The 21,617-nt window shown below is 36.0% G+C and overlaps 2 protein-coding genes across 3 annotated transcripts in view; both read left to right on the top strand.

Annotated features, from left to right (window-relative positions):
• The first annotated feature begins 1,768 nt into the window (after positions 1-1,768).
• LOC109054906 (protein phosphatase inhibitor 2-like) lies at positions 1,769-16,510 on the top strand. Of its 2 annotated transcripts, none has more exons than XM_042749082.1 (6): positions 1,769-2,155; positions 9,840-9,947; positions 10,494-10,577; positions 14,817-14,923; positions 15,260-15,430; positions 16,350-16,510. In XM_042749082.1, exons 1-6 carry the CDS (start codon positions 2,031-2,033, stop codon positions 16,367-16,369), a joined length of 615 nt encoding a protein of 204 aa, XP_042605016.1. In that variant the 5' UTR covers positions 1,769-2,030; the 3' UTR covers positions 16,370-16,510. The 2 variants fall into 2 exon arrangements, with proteins under 2 accessions (XP_042605016.1, XP_042605017.1); XM_042749083.1 differs by having other exon boundaries at positions 1,770-2,155; positions 16,353-16,510.
• A 3,673-nt stretch (positions 16,511-20,183) lies between these two features.
• LOC109051754 (arf-GAP with coiled-coil, ANK repeat and PH domain-containing protein 2-like) overlaps positions 20,184-21,617 on the top strand; it is a 39,367-nt gene continuing 37,933 nt past the window's right edge. The window contains 1 exon segment of the mRNA XM_042749893.1: positions 20,184-20,598. Within this exon segment, the coding sequence (XP_042605827.1) occupies positions 20,546-20,598 (53 nt within the window). The 5' untranslated portion in view covers positions 20,184-20,545.

The following is a 21,617-nucleotide window of genomic DNA, read 5'->3' as shown; positions in this document are numbered from 1 at the left end:
TGCACAATGTAGGCGATAGGGAACGATTCAGACAGTGTATATAAGCTTTCGATTGGTGCAAATGAGGTCGTGTTTCACGTTGTTTCAGGCGAACACAGAAGCACACAGTCTGATCCGGACTTTGGCTTTTAAAATCTTTTACAACTACACAGCCTCAGCGTGATTATGACCACTATTTTGTTTTACCAAGAGTTTCATATTGAATCTAGGGTGTTAGACTGTGGCTGTTAAGCACGCTTTACCGAGCTCACCTGGCCCCAGCAGATATAAACAAAACGCTATTGGCTGTTTTAAAAAGGGGGCGGGGCTGCTCTATATTTTTGTTTCAGTTGAAATTACGTCACGACATAGAATACGTTTCAAGGCACTTCAGAGGACCTTTCCTGTTTCTCCCAAAGAATTTTCAATAGTTATGGGTTCAGTGCCATCAGGTGCTCTTGCTTTATTGAGAGGAACTCAACCTCTACTTAAAGTCTCTTTGAGTTTGGTTAATACTTCTGTTGGCAAATTCCTTATAAAAACAATAATAGATCAGTCCGTTCACTATTTCAGCAAGACACTGTTACTTTACCACCGGTGACCGCTTACTGGAGTAATGTAGTTGGTAATATCTGTTGGAAAAAAGTGTGGATGCTTCCACTTCTCTTTTTTTAACCAATAAAGTAAAAGAGATTTCTTTTAAAATAATTCATAAATGCTACCCTGCAAATCAATACATGAAAAAGTTCAAAAAGGATATCTCCTCCAGTTGCTCTTTCTGTGACATCTCTGATGAAACTGTAGTTCATCTCTTTCGGTATTGTCCATTCACGAAAATGTTTTGGCAAGATGTTTTAGGATTTATTAGGTCTGAAATCTATAATGAATGTGTGTTGTATTGGAAGAATGTGGTCCTAGGCTTTGTTGATTTTGACCAATCTAAAAAATTTAATTTTTATGTTATGAATCTGATCTTGTTACTAGCAAAATTCCATATTCATAAATCTAAATATCTTAATGCTAAACCTCTCTTTCTTATATTTGTGAAAGAACTTGAAAAATACTACTTCTCAATTAAGTTGTCCGAGAACAAAAAAGCCTTAAAAACATGATCTATTTGTAACTCTTTTCCTTTTTTTCAGTGTCATGTAATTCTCATAATTTGTTAATGTTTAACTTAATTTATATTATTTCCCCCAGTGTTTCTTTTTTCTTTTTGTATTCTGTTGTGCATTGTTTTAAGCATTAATAAAAAAAAAAAAAAAAAAAAAAAACTTCAGAGGACCTTTAAGGACATTTTTCTCTGTTTTGTTCGGGTTCAGGAAAAGGAGTAAAATAAATTCCACTGCCCATCCTCTCAAGATGCCTGAAATCAGTGTCACAAGTAGCCCAGGCACATCGTTTTTCCATTTTTGTAGCTTTAACACCATCACACCGATGAAAGCTTCGGATCTTCCAGTGTTTCTCTATACTCGACTGCCATTGGCTCATCTGCGTTCGAGGGGAGGGGCTTACCGATAGGTCAATCAGAGTCCATTGAACGCATTGTACAGCCTCGTTTTCAATCCTGTAAAATATTAAATATAGCGCTACCCTGACTGAGACCTATTCATATCCATTATGATATCTCTGACGCATTTATGAGACACTCGCTGATAAAACTGATGAGGTTTACCTTGATAAAATGCACAAGAGTGACTCCTCTGCTTGACCTCACAGCCCCAACAAACATGGCGACGATCGCGTGACACGTTAGAGTTACGTTTCTATAGCAACGCTGCAACTCTCGCGACAACAGCCACCGAGAGACTGACTGCGGCGCCCTATTTCCTTTCCTCGCTGTAAGTGCGAGAGCCCCGGCAGAAACCGAGTCATCGACTATCGCAAACTTCAGTCACAAACAGCGTTCAACTTTCACTTGCAGGCGAGCAACACACCAGCGGTTCCTAAGTTAGGCCAGGGTGCTGTTTCTGAAGCGCCTCGGCGTGTTTGAGGCGTCTGTTTGAGGCGTAAACAGTGTAAAAGAGGAGTTGTAGGTGGGCTGGACGGTTATGGCAGCACCGCGACCCATTAAAGGGATCCTGAAGAACAAATCCAGTATCAAAGCCCGAGCGGAGGAGCCAGTCCAGGACACCCCAGAACCAGGAGCCCCTATCAACTCCGAAGACGACCAAGAGTGAGTAACGAGTCTGTAAAACAGCTTTAATCAGTCAGACGGGGCGGCTATAGCGCCTGTCAATCAAACTCTGGCACGATGTTAACAGCTAGTGCACTGAACCAGTCCTCTAGGTTGAGCTGAACTGGTCAGCTCCAGTAAGAGTACTGGTTTAGTAGCTTGGGCTGCTAATAGGTTAGCCAGCGACCTGTCATGTCAAGCAAACCCATGCTGCTGTATTGAACACCTCTCCTTCACTAACCAGCTGTATTAGCCTGTTATTTACACGCTCAGCTCAGTGGTGCGGTTGAAATATGGATTCACGAGTAGCGAAAGTGTGGTGGTTGTTGTTGTTTTTCATTGGCAAACGTATACGTTATGTAACAATGACGCTGAAAACTCTTTAAAACGTTTTACTAAGAATATTATTACATGCAGACATTTAAGTTGAATATGAATAGGACATTCAGACGGATAGAAGTTTCTTAAAATCAATTCCAGTGTCTTAAAATATGAATAAATGTGATTTCATCACATGTTAAGTATTAACTGGTCGAATCACGGTAAAATGTCCAAGAGCATTTGTGAGACTTAATTCACCCCTAACTTTTAAGCCAAAATTCTGGTTAAAGTTCTTGTTTTTATTGCTTCTCTCTCTCTCTCTCATTCTCTCTCTCTCTCATTCTCTCTCTCTCTCTCTCTCTCTCTCTCTATTCTCTCTCTCTCTCTCTCATTCTCTCTCTCTCTCTATATATATATACTGTATATATATATATATAATACACTACCGTTCAAAACTTTGGTATCAGAACGATTTTTAATGTTTTTTACAAGGGTTTCTTCTGCTCATCAAGGCTGCATGTATTTGATTAAAAAAAATACAGGAAAAAGTGTAATATTGTGTAAAATATACTTTTTGTAAAATAGCATTTTTCTATTTTAATATACATTAAAATCTAATTTATTCCTGTGATGGAAAGCTGAATTTTCAGCATCATTACTCCAGTCTTCAGTGCCACATGATTTTCAGAAATCATTATAATGTGCTGATTTATTATCAGTGTGGAAAGTGTTGTGCTGCTTAATATTTTTTGGAACCTGTGATACTTTTTTTCAGGATTCTTTGATGAATAAAAAGAAGAGCATTTATTTAATATAGAAATCTTTTCTAACAATATTCACAATCGATTAAAAGTTTGGGGTCAGTCAATTTTTTTATTCTTTTTTTTTTTTTTAAGAAATTAAAACTTTTATTCAGCAAGGATGTGTTAAATTGATAAGTAGCGAAAGCAAAGATTTATATTGTTAGAAAATATTTATGTTTTATATGAAGATATATCATATAATATAAACATACTTATACTTGGCAATAGTACAGTATTTTTAACAAAACAAAAAATCTCACACACACACACACACACACACACACAAAAACTAGAGCTCGGGCGTAGACGTTATGGAATGGTGCATTGTGGATAACGCCGGCCATTTTAGAGGCAACGCAAACCCGGTTTGTAATAATATAATAGCATAGCCAGCCGGTCTCCAGAAAAAGTTTTGGAACGTGACAAAAAAAGTTGGCTATACCATATACGGACAAACTTAATAATGAAGCCAAACAACGCTACTTAAAAAAAAATCGAGGTTATAGGCGGAATCGATCCCTATGAACACAATTAAACGTGGAGAAAACAATCGTTCGCACTAAGGTAATGTTAACGTTAACCAAGCATCAGTGGTGACACACACACACACACTTGTCAGATTCTGCGAGCTATGAAGCTTGTCTATCATACGTGCAATAATCCACTGTTTTCGTCCGGTAGTTCTGTAATCCGGTATAATATTGACGAACGTTCACCAAAACAAGACGCTTAACTTCCTATTTTTAAAGTTCGTTCCAGTTGTGACGTCGGCCTCGCCTGATTGGTGATGAATTTTATTAATATTATTTATTTTTTATTTGTTTACTTAAATGTTCTGCACTTCTGCACTTGTTCTTATTGTTTACTAATCCATGTTCTGTACACATGTTGTGCGTTACGTCCCAGGTCTACGGTCCAGGAGAATGACATAAATAAATTCGTCACACCTGACTTCTTGTTTCTTTTTTTTTTCTTTTTTTTTGAGACAAGTTGTTCAAATTGGTAAATACAGTCAGCACAAAAATATCAAAAAGCAAATTAAGTTAAGGACTGGGTCAAAATAAATTTTTTAAAAAAGAATACAGACACTAAACTGACTCCCTTACTGGCCAAAAACTAGAGAAAACGTAATGTGAGAGAGAGAGAGAGACACACACCAGACACAACATGTCTCATCATAACTATGTACATCAATTTCATGTTGCACAATATATTGTTACTGTGAATTATCTAAACAACTGCCATAATATATTCACCAAACTTCTAACAACAATATGAACAGCAGTCTTCAATTCAACCAATTACCCTCTCCACATGAACCCTAAGGTGCGCTATCTTCCTGGTGTCTTCCACGTCCTTTGCATCCAACTGACAGCGGCCTCGTGTGAAGACGGGCGTTTTCACTTCAGCACACATCAGTTCGCTGTCCCTGATGTCAAACCCACGTTTCGTCAGCACCAAGTCTCCAGGAGCAGATGATTAAGAATACCACAGTCCTCTGTCACCTGTTTGTTACTCATGTGACCACCCCACCCTTTTGAAATGAAAGATATTGCTCCCTGTGGTGTAATGCCGATAAGGTTTGCCCTGTCGATCATGAGACCGATTACAGCAGTTCACAATACAGCAATACTGAACCGTTTTCCAAAAAATAACCAAAATTAATGACCAACGTTACCTACTGCCTACTATACGCTACTATACAGTACATCTACTTCCGTACCGCGATTCCCACAATGCATTGCGACGTGACGTAACGATCCCGACCTCTATATATATATATATATATATATATATATATATATATATATATATAAGGAAGTAAACACTGTAACCAACAGAGCACTCAGTAATCTGGGAAGTTTGTGTAGGTTTTTTGTGTAGACCTACCTCCTTTGTTTAACAGTTCTATCTGATTATTAGACAGACTTCTCTCCGTATTAGAACCGTTAAAAGGTGACAGCAAACAATGAAGAGGGAAAATGTTCTCAGCCCCTTCAAAATAAAAGTCCCACCGCGAGCACATCGACAAAACAGGAAAACTTATCGGCCGATGCGATATCTGAAAAATGCAGTTAAAGTGTAAACTTGTAAACAGTTAAAGGGTAACTAAACCCCTGGTCAGAGCCTGACTCCACCCACTGGCAATATTTGAGAAATGCTGAAAAGTGGGCAGAGCACAGTGGAGATAGATGGGACGAACCGAGGGCGGGGCTGAGCGGGTGGGGCGTGAACCTGAGACCCGCAGTAATGGATTAATTGACAGCTGCTGTCGCTAAAATGGAGAGTGACTGTAGTGAAGCAAGTAGCTTTGCAACAGAGCGTTCACTTGAAGTAGAGTACTTTTCTCCCCCACTTTCACCTGAAGTGGAGGATGTCGAGGTGTCTGTGGACACAGCGCCAGGGCCTGAGCCATATCAATTCGAGCCGCTGGCTCAAACTGCGGTCTTAACTCCCACATCGCGATCGGCATCTGACTCGCTACAGTGATTTGACGTAACAAGATGGTTTTATACTGCCAAGGGCGTGGTAGCTCGTACCAAGGGCGTGGTGAGCTGGAAACTGCTTACGTCACCTGCCACCGCTTACGTCACGTACCACCCCAAACATCCAATAGGAAAAATCAACTGCAGTAGCCACCGTTCAACCTGAAGAGGGCAGCACTCAGACATTTTTACAATATATTGTAGAATTAAAACACTTTATACTCAAATGTCAAAAAAGTGACTCGAATCAATGAACAGCACTAATAAAGCCCCATTCTTACAGATCATTAACTAAAAAAAGTTGGTTTAGGGTTTAGTTACTCTTTAAACAAAACTGAAACTAAAATTAAAACCATAAAAAAACACTTGAAATAAATACGAACTAAAATAAAATAAAAAGATTTTTATTTCAGCAACTTTTCTTTTTAACTTAAAATAAAACAAACAAATAAATAAATATATAACAGAAAAAAGTGTATCAATGACACTAAAATATCACTGGTTTTTAAAGATAGGCTTATTGTTATGCATGATATTTTCTTTCTTTCTTTTGGCTCTTGGGTGAAAGGACATTCCCAGCATTGATATCTTTAAAGGATTTCTTTAGTAATTAAAGAAGCTCTAAAATTATTAACCATTAATTCAAACCAAAACATGTCAACACAGAGGTGGAATAACAGCACTTGCCCTGTCAGTCTGGCTATCATTAGACACAGCAGTCACTGCAGATTTGTAAAATTAGAAGAGTGATTTTCTGCCTGAAGGGCGGCGCATGTATAAAATGATCTCATTCATTTTGACATTCACTCGTCCAGAGACACTCTTAGGAGTCATGGATGTGTGACTCTCTGCTGATGCTCTTTCTTTCCTGGAGGTCAGAGAAGTTTTCTCATGTCAAGGATGCGACTGAAATAATGCCGATCCCATTTCCTTGTTAACTGAGCCGACTGGCTTTATCAATACTCGTCACATGTATAGATTTGTGCTTTTAGGTCGACCAAAATTAGATTTTCAGAAACCTTGATAAAGGAAGTCCTAAACCTCCTGGTTCTGGAGAGCTTGTGTTGTCAGTATGGCTCGTGTCGATTTATGTAGGTGTGCTTTTTGGCTTGCAGCTTCCTCTGCCTCCTATTTCTCTCTCGCCAAAAGACATTGTTCTTGAATCCAGCTCTCCCACTCTTAGAAAAATAGGACACACTGTAAGAATGGCACTTATTACTGAATTCCTGTCCTGTGAGACAGCGGAGCCGACTGCAGTGACACTAAATTAGACACTATTAAAAAAATAAATAAAAAATTAAATGATGCACCAAACTACTAGATAACTAAAGTATTGTTCATTGTAGTATACTATTATAATTTATCTCTTGTCCCACAACAAACAAAAAATGAAATGTCAAAGTGTTTATTTAAAATCTATAATGACATAAATAAATAATCTAATAATAGTGTATTAGACAAAACTGTTGAACAGAGGCAGTAAAGTAATGTAGACAAAGAATGGGATTTGGCATTTACATCGCTGTCAAAATAAAAGTCCCACTTCTGACACATCGGACAAACAGTAACTTAGACGGCCGATTGCGACAATTTAAAAAATGGCAAATTTTGTCCAATATATTGGACATATATATATATATATATATATATATATATATATATATATATATATATATATATATATATATATATATATATATATATATATATAACATTTGAAATGAGCTGTATTATATAAGTCGCTTTGGAGTAGAAGTTGCTCATTTAGATTCATACCAAGTTTGTATCGCACATTTCCTATATGTTGGTAATTTAAGTCTTATTAAATAAATTATGCCTAGTTTAGGCTTGGCATTTAGAATGCTGTTTATTATGAATGTCTCTTCAATTTAGGTTTGTTACAGAATTAAGTTTAAATGATTTACTGCAGAGTGATAGAACTGGCTGTCTTTAATAATGCTTAAACTTTATATTTGTTTATTTTTGGCTAGTGTTTTTTGCTGTGGTATCGGAATTGTAATATAGAATTGTAAAATGTAATTGGTATCTAAAATATTGGTGTCTCATAATTTTTTGTGTCAGAATACAAGATAAAATTTAACTACTCAACCGGGCCAGTAGAAAAAATCCTTAGCTATTTTTTTGTGTCAGGGCCAGTGAAAACGTTGGCAGGGCAAGTAAAAATTTAACTACTCAACCGGGCCAGTAGAAAAAATCCTTAGCATTGATCCCTGCAAAATAAAATTTTTTAATGATTAGGCTATATTATTAGGTCTAATGAAAACAAAGTAAGCTTAAAATTGTATACGTAGTAGGGCTATGAAGAAGTAAAAGGGCTTAAATTTTCAATTAAACGGAATTAGCGACAGGTGTTTTTTTGACAGTAGGCTATTTATTATAATTTGTCACTTATTTATATCTTTTTTTTAACAAAATAATTATTAATAATGCATTAGAGAAAATTATTGAAATTAAAATAGAATTTATTACAAAACCTTGTGTATTTTAACTACTGAATCTTGAACATTTTGGGTTATATTTTTTATAATGGGTTTATGTGACAGACAGAATTAATTAGGATCACATTTTTTGGAAATTGATAAAATTCTGTGATTCCATCTTACGGATGTCCAAAAATATTGATTCTGCATTTTACTCTCTACTTGCTTCTCCACTGTATATGTCCCACCTTTATCGTGTATGAATATGAGGGCCTTGTTTTCCTTACAGTGTGTTTTGTTTCTCAAACACCTGCAGTGTTTCTTTGGCAGCTTTTTTGTTACTTGAGAGATCAGGAGGATATCCTGTACCAGCTTGTAGATCCTATTTTTGCCTGAACTGTTTTTTTTTTTTTTCCCAGGACTTTTTCACGTGGTGATACAACTGTTTGAATTCTACGTTTTCACAGCATTCGGGTCTCCTAACAGCAGACAAGTTCCTTGTATTGTGTTGTGCTTGCTCTCCTAATAAGTCACTACAGGCTCATGTACTGTTTTTCTAACCTATGATCTCTACTAAATGCAACAGTGCACCGCATGCTCCCATGTGATACAGAATAAACCGCTGATCGCAGTCAAACATGAATGAAACTAATCTCTTGATTATTTAGCGAGGGGACATGAACATCCATTCTGAAGAGATTAGCATTGCTCGATTGGTCCTTGGTCCTGCTTTGTTCGTCTTTCTGTCAGTAAATCTTGCACTGATTTCATCCAAGACAATCCAAAAATAATCGTCTTGTCAAAACAACAGTTCTTTGGAATACCATTGTTAAAAATTGCCATTTTAAAGGTTTGAGTGGTTTTCCACAATGGCTTTGTAAAGCAGCACCTCATCCGAACGCTGGTTGTGTAACTGTTCTTCTTCCATGTGGATTGGCACATTTGACTGCTACTGCGGAAGCATTAGTGATCTCGTCTGCGGCGTTCATGTCACCAAACGCACTCGCAGGGTTTTCATCAGACTATAGAACACAGAAGGAATAGATTTGGACTACGAAAGTCATTGGTTTACAACTAAAATGTCAAAGATTGTATTGATTTGTTCTTCAATACAAAATGAATTAGAAATTTGAAATTGATTCAATTTACTTCTAATTCCTGATCATACAGACAACAGATTATTAGTACTTGTATTCTATAGAGAGAAAAAATAAATTTTCTCTAATAAAGCCATCCCACTCTGACTCTTCATGCTGGTATTGTCCACTGGTTTGAAAGGCAGTCGGTTGAAATTAACTGTACTTTGTGGTTTGCATTACAAAACTGCACTAGGTGTAGCGCTGTAACATAACTGTAGCCTTCAGTGCATTGAGAAACATTTACTTGAGATATGAAAGAGGGCCTTGTCTGCCAGTCTTTTAATTTATGTCACTAAAGGCTCGGTATATTTGGCAATGTATGCCACTTGGTTCTATTTTTTTGTGTCCGCTGTTTCCAAGGTGGTACTAAAAGTTTCAAAGTGGGGCAGAGTCCTTTGTTTGAAGTAGCAGATCTCAGTGGGAATATTTGCATCAGGGATAATAACTAATCTATAATTGTATGTTAAGGTTTGTGTTTCTGTCTGTTCTTGTAGGAAGAAATCACAGAAATGGGATGAAATGAACATTTTGGCCACGTATCACCCGGCAGATAAGGACTATGGGCTGATGAAGATAGACGAGCCCAGCACGCCATACCACAGGTAAGCAGCACACAAAACATGACATTAATGCTGTTTAGACTATATCTATATAAATATATAAATTCTAATGTGATTGTGCAACTGCATGGATTCAGGAGTGAAGCTGCCGCCACCATATTAAATGTAATAAGAAAATAAAAATGTGCTTGCTAGAACAAATTGGTTTGAGTGAACAGTAATTAAGAAAAATAAAATAAACTATAAATTGCTTTTTCGAGTGTGCAGAGAAAATGTCCAGAAGTGAGTCCAGTTTAAATTAAGAATGCACTGATATGGACGATAAGCTATAGATTACACTGCATTCTTTTAAGCTACAGTCTGAAGAACAGAAATTGTTAAAGATCTGATCGTTTGCTGAGGCTCTATGGATTGTGGATATGTGTAGTTCAAAGCTTAGCTCTACTATCTGGATATGTTACTGCCCTGTCTGCATAATACAAGAGCAGCACTGAGGGTGCAACTCAATATGACAGGGCAAATTTGCGGAAAAGGTCATGCTGTCTTTCTCCTTTCGGGCAATCAGCCAAAAATCTCCTGTCCCTCTAGGATGGTCGGCGATGACGAGGATGAGGGGGCACTCAGCGATTCGGACGGGAACACAGTCCTACCCGGAGATGACCTTGCTAAGAAGTAAGTGATGCATGATTGCTATATCTGAGATGGATGGAAGGGTAGTGGAGGGATTCTCAAAATGTTTTAGGCTCCAAAATTTGTGTGACACCCCACCAATACTCCATACTTATATCAGAAGTCATAAGTTGTATGAAACTGCTTGTAATAGAAATGCTTTTGTAATTTTAATATGGGTTTTCTTAGTTTAAGATCAAAAGTCTGTGTTTGGGCCAAGGGGTAAAACCAGAAAATCTATGCGTTAAAAGGCAATTATAAAAATTCATATACATAAATAAATAAAGGCATCTTCTTACTTCTAAAATCATTTTAATTTGAAAAAAATAAAATATTTAATCAAAATCAAATTCTGGGACATAAGTGTCTTTAGTTGAAGAAACATCACTTTTTTATTATTTTAATACTGATAACTGGACAACTGTGGTTTGTACTTTACAGAGTGCTGAAATATATCCCATTTTAACTTTTTGTGTGTTAAAACACTGCAATAGTGGTGCTTTCTTTTTTCTATTTACATTACACTGGATGAAACGGAGTCTGTGCACAGAGCCCTCTTTTCTGAAAAAAAGGAAATGTTGTTTACACAAAGATTAGGCTGCTTGCACACTAGATAAAGCTTTGACAGAGCATTTGATGGATAAAAACGCACAATATCCATTGAAAGCTATAAATAGAGTCCATTTGAAAATCAAGCAGAAATAGAGCTAAATCGATTTCAAAAAGGAATGTTTGGTAACATGATGGATCACAGCTGTCCCAAACCTTTGCATTTTTCCTGCCACGTTCTTGTGACGTCAGTCAAGTCTGCCTTGACATCAGTGGATTCACAGTGATGGAGTGCGTTTAAGTAACCTGTGTAAGGAAAGCTCATTAAGATACAACAGCTGTGAGAACAGGGTATTTCTATTATTTTTGGTTTCCTGCTGCCTTGTTAGTTTAATGTAGTTAACAATACATGAGCAACCAGAAGTCCGAACAGATGTCACGTCACAGCCTACAGGCAAATCAACGGTCACAGCAACTCAAGCAGAGCTGCTAACCGCTTTCACAGTAGTGTCTGCCCAGCGTCTTCTGTCTGACTGCTTCTGTTGGGAGTTCCACTCAAACACGCTGCTTTCCTGGCATTTCAGTTACGGATGCACCAAAATGAAAATTCTAGCAGACACTATACAAACAAAGCAATTTAGCTTAAAATTGAATAAGTTAGTAAAATACTGTTTTTTTTTTTTTTTTGGCCATCAGAGCCCCTTCTTGAATTAGGCATGCATTTTTTACTGTACAGTTAAAAGCAGCCTTGCTGAGCAGAGGAGATCTCTTTTAAAACATTAGAAAATATTACAGATCCTAATTTGAACACTGTGTGAATTTTATAATAAATGTATTAACAGAGCTGTCGTAATGATTATTATCATTATTATTGTTTTACTTTTTATGTTTTTACAGAATAACAGTAAAATTACAATACTAACATTTATGAATGTCGATTGAGTTCTTGCTTTTTCTCAACTTTTATTTTGGCGGAAACGTGCAGGAAGACCTCAGTGTTTCTTTTGGTTAACAAGCAGATTAATAAATGAGTCTCATTACGAATACGTGCAGCGCTGTCAGTGCATTTCTACTTCAATCAAAAATGGTTAACAAGCAGATAGTGAGGCGAGTTCGTGCAGCGCTGTCAGTGCATTTGTACGTGTATTAGAAAACATAACGTTCTGCAGTTTATTTACTAATTGTTTAAGGACATTTTGCGATTTCAATCATAACACCATAACCAGCAACAATCTCCCCTTCCTCTTCTCATCGAAGACATGCGATGCAGTCCTAAACAGTCTCTCGCTGTCGGTGCTTGTAATCATTTTTGCGTCTTTCTCGGACAGTTTTAAATGCTGCCACACAGAGTCCTGCATGTGGAGACCCTAAAATTTATGCAACAGGTGGAATAATATTTATGTATTCCATGTAGGGATGTCAATTTCGCTGATTTCCATGATTGATTGTCGATTAAATTTACGATCAATTAATCGATAAATCGTTAATCTTAATGCTGCAAAATGCATCTATTGCAGCGGCACGCAGTTACCGGCTTGTCTGCATGTGCAAAAGCCACTTGTGGTGTGTGTGTTCGCACGAGATGCAGGCGCGGTCGAACAGCTGAAACATTAAAAAACTCAATTTTTGGAGTAATATATATATAAAATCCGCAAAAAGGTTTACTTTTATTTTTGCACACTCAAAATAAAAACAAGATTTGTGCCTTTGTAAAATAAAGCAAACAAACAAAATGCGCGTTGTCATCCTTTCCTTTCCGTGAACTTGTATATGGAGCATCACGCCACACTTCTGTTTTAAATCTGTCAGCATAATTAAGTCAGATATATTTTGCATATTTTTTTTTTTTTTTTTAAATGAAAACATTGTTATTTTTATTTTAGTCTTTCATAGGCTATACATTTTCCTTAAAGCATCCCATTTTGTCCCAGGGTTTGAAAACCTGTGCCCTAGTCTAGTAAGGTCCATGCAGCAACTTGTGAACGATGCTCTTATTGTTGTGGCATCACCGTTTAGTGACATCATTGAATGCTCCTGGAAAATGTATTGTCAGTGTCGGTCTCAGCGCCTTTTAATTTTGTATCAAACAATTATTTATTTACAAATTATAAGCTCTGATTATGATAAGTGTGGTATAAAAGCTTTGTTTATTTGAATAATAATTGGTCAGCTGGAAAATGTTACATTGCGACCATGCTTTTGGATGCGTTCAAGCCCATATAGCCTACATTTACGCGGCTTTGTTCAGGTTTGCCTTAAATTTCGTACCTCATTGGAGCAAAGCTGGGAAAAGTTACTTTCAAAAGTAATGCATTATGATATTGTGATACTCAATAACGTAACTAATTGCATAACTTATGGAAATTACGTTTTATGGAAATTAATGCATTGTTACTTTACGCTACTTTTTGTCACCTAGGCTGGGCTTACTTAACAAAAAACCCAAAAGTCTGTGAATAAATGGGAAAACAAAGTTACTTGTATTACATATTTGAAAAAAAGTAACTCGGATATATTTGTTGTAAACTAAAAAGTAGTGTTACTTAAAAAAAAAAAAAAAAAAAAAAAAGTAGGTAACTGGCGTTACTTATAATGTGTTATCCACAACACTGTGTTATGACATAAATGCAAAAACAAGTGTGCTTCGATGTCATTGATCTCTCACTGTTTGATTTAGGATTTTTGTTATTAGGTGACCTATTCATTTAAAGCAACACAGCGACTATTTGATTTTATGAAAGAATTCCCACCAGAATGTTTATAGATTTTCTTGCCCGGACAGAAAGGCACTTAAAGTCTTTGAATGAATAGAAGAGGTCAATTTTAATCCAGGATTTGGATGTTTAAATCTAGATCTGTGTCTTTAAAAGCTCTGAGATGGATGTGAGTGAGTGGTTTGTCTGCCGCAGGCCTGTAACTGAATCTGAAGCTGATGTTAGCGTCCAATAAGAGCATCCCAAACCTCTTAGTAATACAACCGCTCTGCTTCCGTCCCGCTAGCCTTCACTTTCTTTCTCCGGCTGTATCTCTGCTGTCTCTTTTGTCATCATCCTCCTACTGTTTCGTTCTTTCACCACTCTATCTTGTGTTTCCCTCAGGCATGTGTATTTTATGCTCTCCTACCCAGCATTCATTGGGGCTACTGTGTGTGTGTCCGTGTGTGTGTGTGTGTGTGTGTGTCCGGTTACTCCTGAGAGATGCTTTCCTTAGAGATCTGATCACATTAACAGTGAAAATACTACAAAGACCACCAGGTTATATGAAGAACTTTCTTAATAAGCTGCACACTGAGTTGTGTTTTATTAACATTAGCAATGAGAAGGCCATCGGAGTCAAATTAATTGAAGAACTTACTGTTTTTTCCATCACAAGCTGCTGTCAAGTCCTCCTGCTTAGTTTCTACTTCTAAGTCGTCGATATGGATACAGTATGATGTGCATAAAGTGATTTTGGTTAGACTTAAATGGATGTTTGGGGCAATTACATATTTAGTGGGTTTTTTTTCAATTCATGACAAAGACAGCAAGGTTTTTAGCATTAGTGCAACAGCAATGCACATTAGGTGTGTAATTGATGCTTTTATCATTACTGTGCTGCCACAGGAAATAAAGCTTTGTTGCACAGTCCTGTGGCTTAATATATCTGAATCAGAATTAAAAACCCCAAACTCTCTCTGACTTCTGTGTGTCTCAGGCTGGCGGCAGCAGCGGAAGGCGCAGAATCTCGCTTCATGGAGGAGCCGGAGGAGGAGGAGGAGAGCAGTGAGGAAGAGGAGGAGGATTTGAGTCCGGAGGAGCAAGGTGAGACACGTGTCTCCGTCTCTCCTGACCTCAGATTCACCTCGGTTTCCTCTCACACTGATTGCACATTTGCACAGTTCACCGCACCGTCAGCCAGTGGCTCAAACGAACACTGCTCCACAACCCTGTCTTTTGTCTCTTTTCCTCAGTTTTCTCAGTCTTATGCAGTGTTACACAGTAAAATACATACAGTACACGTACAATACACATATCTATATCTATAAAAATTACAGTATATAAATATATATTAAAGTAAAGATGTAGCTTTGTGTGGAAGGAGAACAGTGAATCAGTGGATTCTCGTGTTTAGAGCTGTACATGTTTGTCTCTCCTCAGCCAGGAAGAAGCAGTTTCAGATGATGAGGAAGATGCATTATAATGAAGGTATGAACATTAAACTAGCTCGGCAGCTCATCGCCAGTGAACTGGAGGAGGAGGTAGACGAGGACGAAGAGATGAAGGACGACACAGAGACCGAGGACATCACCGACGACCCCCCACCAGACGGTAAATGAACAGTCACTTTACCATAAATCAACTCTAATGATATTACTTCAAAACAAAAACTTAAAAAAAAAAAAAACTTCTTAACTCTGTTGACCTGCGCTGGACTGTACATGTAGTCTAATGGTTTTTTTTTTTTTTTAAATCTGCACGCAAACAGAAACTTTCACATGCTCTGAGTGAACTATGATCCATCGATTTCATGTTGTGTGAAGGTTTTTTCACTCTGTTGGAAGAAGAGTCTTCAGGCACGGTCTGTTGACCTCTAGAGGTCCCTCGAGATGCTGGAAGCGTTTCCAGATGCTCTCTCAAGATCAGTTTAGGACAAAATACTTCAAAATAGAGCAGACACTTTGCTTGTTAGCGGAGCTTGATAAGTCAAGCGTTGGGGTTAGTGATATGAATAAACGCTTAACCCGACATATTTACCCTGTTTAATCCTGGAGAGCTTGACACATGAAATAAGAGTCAAACAACAACAAAAAAAAAAAAAGTTTACTGAACCTTCAGACAAAATATGTTCAAAAATTGCATTTTTATGTATCAAATTTGATGAATATTTTTTGATCACAAAAAAAGGATCACATTTATTTTTCATTGCATTTATGATCTTGGAATAATTTCAACTAATGGAATAATATTTTATTTTATTTTATTTTTCTGTTTTAAGTGGTTTTTAGTTTTAGTGCCAACAAAAGATGACATAAAATTCTAAATTCCAAATATGTAAAATATATATATATATAATAAAGTTTAAAAAATGACGCGCACTACTTCAAAAGTGGAGAAAAAAATATTAAAGGATCACGTGACACTGAAGACTTTTTTATTTTTTTTTATAAAATATATATATATTTTTTATAAAGAAATCTAAATGTTTTTGATATAATGAAATAAATAGTAACTTCTCCATCCATTCCAGCAGATTCCTTGGAATCATAAGGATGTCACGATTTGTCCATCAGCTCCTGCCTCGTCCCATGAACGTCTGGAAGGCGCTTCAGCTCCAGGATTCCCCTCCACCCCGTGTTTCCACCCCCCCCGACACCGCAATGCCACGCATATCTGCCAAATCCCTCACTTTCAAAATATAAACAGACATACCGCTAGAAAGAGACCTGTGGCGAGAGCGTGGGAGGCCACTGACCAGCGTCTTCTCTCTGATCCCCCACTCGCCCTTATTGGTTTAATGCTGTCTGAACAGCGCGCTCTGGTCAAGGGGCACAGATGTGGACACACACCGCTCACATGAGCTCTACTGTATATGCATGGCTTCTCAAAACCATGTTTAATTACATTGGCACTAATAGTATATAACAGGTGAGTATTACAGAACTAGCTAGAGAACTACTGATCAGTAGACCGAACCCTTGTTGTTGTCGTCTCTGCAGAAGCTTTTAAAGGTGCTGAAGAGTTCTGACGGTTTTTGACCTCTCCTCCTTACTGAGCTTTGTTTGTTTTGATTGCCTTTTTTGTTTCTTTTTTCTAAACGCTATTATAATGGGGTTATTTGTTTCTGTGATTACTGAAGAACATAATTATCCTGTAGTACCAAATAAAATACAAAAAGTAATCATTTTGACATATTGACCCAGCTTGAAACCGCAGGTGTTATTCTGGTGTATTTATCCATTTATAGTCATGAATACTCACACAATAGATATGTAGGTTGTATTAAAAACATGCTAAATGGGTGAATGCTGCAAATCCTGACAAGAACTTGTCTAGGTCATATTTGGGCTTCAAAATCAAAAGGGAGAACATGTACGATGAAATTTATTTTGCTCATTACTTTAATCCAAAATGATTATTACTTAAATGGTAAATGACTCAATTACTCTAATACTACTACTACTACTAATAATACTCATTTTGACTAATTACCAAAATACTAAATCATATTCTGGCCCTTTACCATAATGCAAAAATAAAAAATCTCTGGAAATAAATGAGTCAATAAATATAAACTCGTATTAAATAAACAAAAATAGATATTCAGGCTTGTTACAGTAATGCAAAAATAAATAAATACTCAAAAATATTGTACTGTAAAGAATATCATGACTCATTACTAAGATGCACTAATTCACTAATTACCAAAATGCAAAAAACACCTCCCTTTACTGTAAGATGAAAACTGAGAATAAAATCCACAATCTCAAATAAAACATCCAGATGCATTACATTAATGAATAAATAATACAATATTCGAAAGCGTTGTTTCATGTAAACTTAATTTGTGTATCAAGTAACCAAATAATAAACATCTTTTTGTTCTGTCGATTTACTGAAAACATGAATAAATCATTTTAATAACAATAATAAAGAAGTTCTTGACAGGTTTTATGAAATTCACCCAGATATATGAGTGCATTTTAGACCCTTTTCTGGCGACTGTGTTTGTCCTCCACATGAAGACGGTACAATCGTTAAGAGAGGTCTGTATTTCTTAATTGGTTACCAGTTTTTAATGAAAGGTCTGGTTAGGTCCTGCAGCGTCCCGTCAGTCATGGACATGGATTGCGCTCATATTTGACTCACTGGCTGCTTATGATCAAGTCAAATATAGTTTAATCCTACGTTTATACATCACAAGTGCTTTGATTTTATCCTTATGTTGAACTCTTTCTTTTTCCTCTTCACTCTTCACGAGTAATTAGAAAATTTACCAATCCATTATACACCTCACCAATACCCAAGACTACCTAAATCGATGTCAAATGAAAATGTGTATATTTGTGAGTCATTAAAATCTTGGTATGAACTTCTTTTGAATTTGTTTTTAAGTAAAGAAAGCCACATACTCCATGATAATTACCGTGAAACTACTATATAATAATGTTAATATCACACAAACAACTAACTATGTTAGCGTCCGCACCATAGACGGCACCCAGGGTTGCCAGGTTTTCATAACAAAGCCCACCCAATTGCTGCTTAAAACTCGCCCAAACTAGCATTTTGAGGGGGTCCCCCGGTAAATATCTGTTTTTGGTGGGGTTCCCCGGTAAAATTCGCATTTCTGGGGCTAAATATCATGTTTTTAGGGTCGCTTCACCCCGCGGCGACAGTGTTAAAGTAGCGCGGGAAAACCATGGACTTGGCAACACCGATATACTGATATCTGTCAGCCTTTTAAATGCGCGCGCTTTTAACAGTCAGGTGGATTCTGATTGGTTATCAGTGTTATTATCATTTTAAAAATTCAAAATTGATTCTCATCCTTGTCATGGTTATAGCTGTGGTGTGGAGGTTTCTATTCCCATAGAAATAAAATGTTTATTGTAAACTTTATTGTTGTCGTTGATGTTAATGCCCGTTTTAGGCACGTGCTTTTAATAAACAGCATGTGGGTTTGAAAGCATATATATATATATATATATATATATATATATATATATATATAATATATATATATATATATATATATATATATATATATATATTTATTTACTAAATTAAATACATATATAATAAATAAACAAATAAATATATTTATTTATTTTACATACTAAACATTTAAAAACATTTCCACTATATACTAAATGTAATACAGTTATTATAAATATACATATAACTTATATATATTTTATTTATTTACTTATATATATATTTTATTTATTTACTTATTTACATATATATATATATATATATATATATATATATATATATATATATATATATATATATTATATATATATATATAAAATTAATTTTTTTACTTTATATTTATTTATTTTTCTGTAAATAGTCTAGGAAACATTGAACATAAATCACTTTTTAATGAAATAAATCTAAAAATTTTTACCAAACAATTTATATACAAATAAAAAAAAAAAAAATATAAAAATATAAAAAAAATAAATATATAATATTTTTGATATAATGAAATACCTTTAAAAAATAAATATATATATATTTATATATATAATATATATATAATATATATATATATATATATTTATTTATATATTTATTTATATATTTATTTATATATTTATTTATATATTTATTTATGGATTTTTTTTTTTTCCTCTATTATATATATATATATATATATATATATATATATATATATATATATATATATATATATATATATATAATATATATATATATATATATATATATATAATATAATATATATATAATTATTATTATTATTTTTTTTTTGAGAAGGTATTAACAGATTTTATGTAGTTCTGAAGTGTGAAGGTTTGAAGCACGTGACTCTCCTAAAGTATCCTAAAGCAGGTCAGAAATCAACCGCTAGATGGAAGTATTTCACAAAAAAAAAAAAAAATAATAATAATACAATGAATACATGCAACGAACACAAACTTGATCCATACAGTAAATTAGCAGGAAAGAAGGAACTTTTCGAGCTTTAAAAACAAATAAAATACATATAAAAATCACCCAGCGGTATCTGTGTGTGGTCGGTATGAGCATGAATAATATTAAAGAGCGAAACCGCATCAGTCGTTTCATTCTGAGCAGAACTGGGAGTGAACCTTTTCCTCAAACGTGGATCCCGGAGAGTTTTGACAGTTTCCCGAAACCAAGTCCAGTGTGTTTATACATGATACACAGAGCGACTTTAACTTGCGTTCGTTTTCACAGTGAAAACATGTACACAGCAGATAACTGTAACAATAATTAGGTTTGTTGTAAATAAACACGCACTTTCTACAAAGACACGTCACCCAACTCGACGCGAGGCTCAAGATGATTGACAGGCGAACGAACACTAAGCCCCGCCCATTACGAGAAGACGGTTGGACTGAATGATTGGGTTTCTGTTCTCCAGAGGAAATCCGCGGCCCAAACTGCGGTCTAGATAGGCAGCGCACTTGGATTTGAGACACCGCCTCATCTCCACTCATCGGATCAGTCCCCTCTCGCTAAAGCTGGAGGAACCACAGCTCTTAAAAACCGTTTGTGCAGCTCCATGCCCCTCTGACACGAGCACGGCACTCCTCGGCGCGCGTATGTGGAGTTTATTCGGGATCCCGGAGTGATTTTGAGCGGGAGTCCGAGCTGCTTGTGTCTGTACGGGAGCTAATGCTAGCCTGGTAGCTCTTAATCTCTGTTTATAAACCTGATCAAGTCAAAGATATGAAGATTACCGTGGATTTCGAGGAGTGTCTCAAGGATTCTCCCAGATTCAGGTGAGAAAGACGTTCAACTCAAGCTCATTTTATATGGACGTGTTTGTTTTGGAGTTTATATCTATCTATCTATCTATATTCTATCTATCTATCTATATATATATATATATATATATATAATGTATGTATGTATGTATGTATGTATCTGTGTGTATATAAGATGATAGAAGTGTGTTTCATTGCATGTAAACAATTTAAACCGTTGTCAGTTTCCCGATTGTCTTCCTGATTTATTGCCAAATATGAAGATTTTTGGCTTTAATTTTTAATTTCTGTTGCATGTGGTTGTGGTGGGACCTGTAATTAGGTAGAAATTTGGGCTGCTGACTGAAAGATTGTGCAAAACTACAAAAAACTACTAAAAAGAAGAAAAGATTAATGACTTATCAGGTCTGGGCCTCTGAGCAAGACAGTTAAAGGGCCAGTTCACCAAAAAAAAAAAAAAAAAAAACCCTAAAAATCTGTCATTAATTATTAATTCACCCTTAATTTGTTCCAAATGTATTTCTTTAGTGTATTTCTTTTGTAGCCGAATGTTTCACGCTGCTCTCTTCTCTTTTCCGTACAATGGGGGTGGATGGGGACTGGAGCCATCAAGGTCTAAAAATGGCAACGCATACCAAAAACCTGTCGTAATTAATAGTCCGTGTAACACGTGTACTATTGCAATTATGCTACAAAAGTTTGAGAACGCTTTGACTGTAGTGCGCAAGTTAAATTGAGCTGTTTCTTTAGCTTGACATCCTCGCTCTCCATTCACTTTCATTGTATGTAAAACAGCAGTGTGAAGATGTTTTCCGCAGAAGAAAAATCATGCTTTAGAAACACACGAGGGTGAGTTAAACTGACTGTTGTAGAATATATAATTTTTACTTCAGGTTATACTAAACCTGTATGAAGTGAACTTGTAAATGACTGATTAGTGAGCGTCCGTGTATTTAGTGTAAATCTCTGAGGAAGACTTATTTATGCTTTCTGCTCCTTCATCTCCCCCTCCTCTCTCACAACAGCATCCTCTC

The sequence above is a fragment of the Cyprinus carpio genome, chromosome B22 (assembly GCF_018340385.1).
Source record: "Cyprinus carpio isolate SPL01 chromosome B22, ASM1834038v1, whole genome shotgun sequence".
Lineage (NCBI taxonomy): Eukaryota > Metazoa > Chordata > Actinopteri > Cypriniformes > Cyprinidae > Cyprinus > Cyprinus carpio.
Note: the sequence above shows the minus strand (reverse complement) of the source record. Positions and strands in the feature narration are given on the sequence as shown.

Excerpts from the sequence above, each read along its gene's own strand:
- LOC109054906 (XM_042749082.1), top strand. The coding sequence starts at position 2,031 with ATGGCAGCACCGCGACCCATTAAAGGGATCCTGAAGAACAAATCCAGT. Across the intron at positions 2,156-9,839 it reads AACTCCGAAGACGACCAAGA|GAAGAAATCACAGAAATGGG; the intron begins GTGAGTAACGAG and ends CTGTTCTTGTAG. Across the intron at positions 15,431-16,349 it reads CGACGACCCCCCACCAGACG|CAGATTCCTTGGAATCATAA; the intron begins GTAAATGAACAG and ends CATCCATTCCAG.